At 44.6% G+C, this 3,205-nt stretch overlaps 1 protein-coding gene across 1 annotated transcript in view; it reads left to right on the forward strand.

The window, feature by feature from the left end:
* The window catches only part of LOC107113646 (zinc finger protein 883-like), a gene marked incomplete at its 3' end in the record, with an annotated part of 17,091 nt that extends 13,961 nt beyond the window's left edge, over positions 1-3,130 (forward strand). Inside the window, exons 4-5 of the mRNA XM_015414996.1 lie at positions 1,979-2,045; positions 2,861-3,130. Of these exons, the coding sequence (XP_015270482.1) occupies positions 1,979-2,045; positions 2,861-3,130 (337 nt within the window). The remainder of the gene's footprint in view (positions 1-1,978; positions 2,046-2,860) is intronic.
* Between the last annotated feature and the right edge of the window lie 75 nt (positions 3,131-3,205).

Here is a 3,205-nt window from a genome sequence, read left to right on the forward strand (position 1 = left end):
TTTTTTCTAAAGTAAAACCTCAGTATTCAGGTTAAATTGCCGTGTTGGCACTTTGCGATAAATAAGTGGGGTTTGGGTCGCAGTTTGGGCACTCGGTCTCTAAAAGGCTCACCATCACTGCTTTAGTCGAACGTTAGATTGTATGCTCCTCAGGGGAAGGACAGGAACTTCTGTCGCTTGCTGTGTAAAGGATACACCAGCTCCAACTCATTTTCAGAAATGAAACCATCCATTTCCCAGTCATATCTAAGCCAAAAAGTTGTGTGGGTTTTTTTGCTTGTTTGTTTGTGGAAGGGTTTTTTCTTTGGGGGGGGGGGTTGATTTGTTTTGTTCTGGTCTTGCTTTCCTCTGAGAAAACTAAAGAGTTAAACAGGCAAAGATCTCTTTCCTAGACAGGCCTGCATAATAGAGTTCCAGGTAATTCCTTTTTCCTGTCGGCTAGATGGGAGAAACAATTTTTTTGGTCTTGTTTTGGTCTTCCAGAGCTCTCGGATTGCAAATTTCCAGACACTGCAAGCCAGACAGCGACTGGGAGAGGTAAGATAAGAGGGAATTTTGAACAAAGACACACACACACAGAAAGAGCATCTTATGGCCCTTTAATTTCTGAAAGGACAAAGGCATAAAGAAAGAGCGGGGAGGAGAGCAAGAACGAACCCTGTCCATCCCACCCTGACAAACAGGGGGGATGCTTTTAAACCCCCCCCCCAATAAAACAGAAACCTGCGGAGGAGGGAAGGAGAGTTAGAACCATAGAATGTTAGAGTTGGAAGGGACCTTGCAGTTGTGTGCTCAGAAAGCAGCCAAGACTTATGAAAAAGGGAACATAACCAAACCGTTGATAACAACATCCGATCAGACCAAAGATCCACGGAGTCCACCTTTATTCTAATTTTATTTGCTGTCTCGCTTTGGTTTCCTTTTGTAAACAAGCTGCCTGGTAATAATAAGCCGAGTATATGGAGCAGACCATGTAGGATGAGAGCATTTTATATCTTTTCTTTTTTGAAACAAAAAAGCATCCCATTTCCCAACAGATGCCACAAGTAGAGCATGAAGGCCACAGCCTTCTCTAGCTGTTTGTCCTCAGCATCTGAAACTGTGAGGTTTGCTGCCTCTGAATATGGAGCCTCTATTCGGTTATCATGACTGGAAGCTTCATCTAGCCTTACATGTTTGATTCCCCCCCCCCCCCCAAGACACAAAAGACAACATCAAAGGTGTTTAAAATCCAAAATCTTTAAATGATGTTTTGGGATGACAGGGGCACAAAGGGGTAATGTACTGCTTGTTATACATGTGTCCATCTCTTCACAATTCAAGCAGGGGGCATTCTGTTTGTTTTTTAAAAAACTAAAACAGCATGGAGCAGGGGGAGCTAAATCCTGCCCCCACATTTACCGCACTTTCCTGTGCTCTTTGGCTCTCACCACTTCATTCATTCATTCATTCATTCATACAAGAAAATAACCACAAAGGCCATGACTCAGTGAAGCAGAACAGGGGAAGTGAGGTACAACAGGGGAAGAAGTAGAGTTTATTTTTTTTATTTTAATTTTATTCTTTTATACATTACAAAGTAACCACAATACTACCTGAAAAGCACAACAAAGGGAAGGTATGAGGGAGCTTACAAGTGCGTATTATACATACCACTTTGTCTAACCCTTTTCACTTCGTTTAAGACCACAGATGTATTTAACCTTATTTGATCAACCCCGCATTTTGTGGACCCTTGAAAGTGTCAGTCTTAATGTAAGGGGGAACTAGGCTTAAGGATTGTTTATAGAAAAATCCAACTGTGGTAGTGAGTGTTTGTAGGAAGAACTTCATGTGATGTCATGTAGTTTATCACTGGTGCCCAAAACCATGAGAATTTAGTGTGTCTGTTAGTATTAAGTGATTGAGAAAGCTGACATTGGTCTGTTATTTTCGCCATAACGAACTGTTCCCACAATTTGTCATGCCACTCCTTTAGCGATGGCGGGCTGGGGGACTTCCAGGAGGCAGCCAGCGTTAATTTTGCCGTTGCCAGAAGTATTGAAGTAAGTTTTTTTACCTCATCCCTGACCGAGTTATCCCATTTATTTAGTAGCATGACTTCTGGAGTGCCTGAGATGTTTTGAGAGATGATCTCATTAATACGAGATTTCACATTATTCCAGAATTGAATAATCGTTGGGCAGTTCCACCAGCAGTGAAGGTAGCTACCTTCCAGAAGTAGAGTTTAGTTCCCCTCGTTTGTATGCTCCCTTTTTGTTTAAAAACAGATTCTTCCCTTGCTTCAGTCATCACTGGTGTGTGTAAATATGAGTGGATCCCTTCTTCCTCTTCAGTTTGGCCCTCGAGAAAACCAGAAACAGTTATTGCAGTTAGTCAACGCGCTAGGCAGCTACTGAGTTCGTTTAGATCCTACCCTTCCCCTAATGTACTTAGGGTGACATACATGGTGGTTCTCCCCCTCATATCCTCACAATGAACTTGAATTAGTCTGAGAATGTGGCTGGCCTGTGGTCACCCCAGTGAGTTTCTTGGCCGAGTGTGGACTTGAACAGGCCTTTTCAAGTCTTAAAATCTCAAACCACTACACCACAATGGCTCTCACTTGGCAATTGTTGAATTTCCAGCCTAGGAAATGGAGCCAGGAATAAAAATGGAGGAGCAAAGCCCAGAAGGACACAAAGAAAAGGAGAGGTTGGGGCTAGTTAGGAGAGACACCTCTGTGCCCCAGACTGGGAGAGAGTGTCTGAGAACCCTGAAACTGGAGGCGGAGGACGGGCCGCAGCAGTGTTGGGAAGTCCAACGGCAGGAGTTCCTGAAGGCAGCAAAATCCCCTAACACAGGATTGAAAAACCCTTAGGCCCCTACGCCCACACCAGGGAACGACAACAAGGAACTTGTGGCCTCCCTTAAGGGAGTAACTCTGTCTAGTCAGCTCCTGACAGGGGACTGTGTGACACAATTCCTCAATAACTACGAAGCACAAGAGGCCTACAACAGCCTGGATCCTTCTGTGAAAGTGAAGGAAGAGATTCCAGAGGAGGAGGAGGAGGCGAACACTGTCAGCTCGGAGATCCGGCGCCAGCGCTTCAGGTGGTTCTGCTACCAGGAGGCCAAGGGACCCCAAGAGGTCTTTAGCCATCTCCGAGAACTTTGTTATGCGTGGTTGAAGCCAGAAAGCTGCACCAAAGAGCAGATCCTGGAG

This window comes from Gekko japonicus, unplaced genomic scaffold, assembly GCF_001447785.1.
Source record: "Gekko japonicus isolate JY-2015 unplaced genomic scaffold, Gekko_japonicus_V1.1 scaffold5085, whole genome shotgun sequence".
NCBI lineage: Eukaryota > Metazoa > Chordata > Lepidosauria > Squamata > Gekkonidae > Gekko > Gekko japonicus.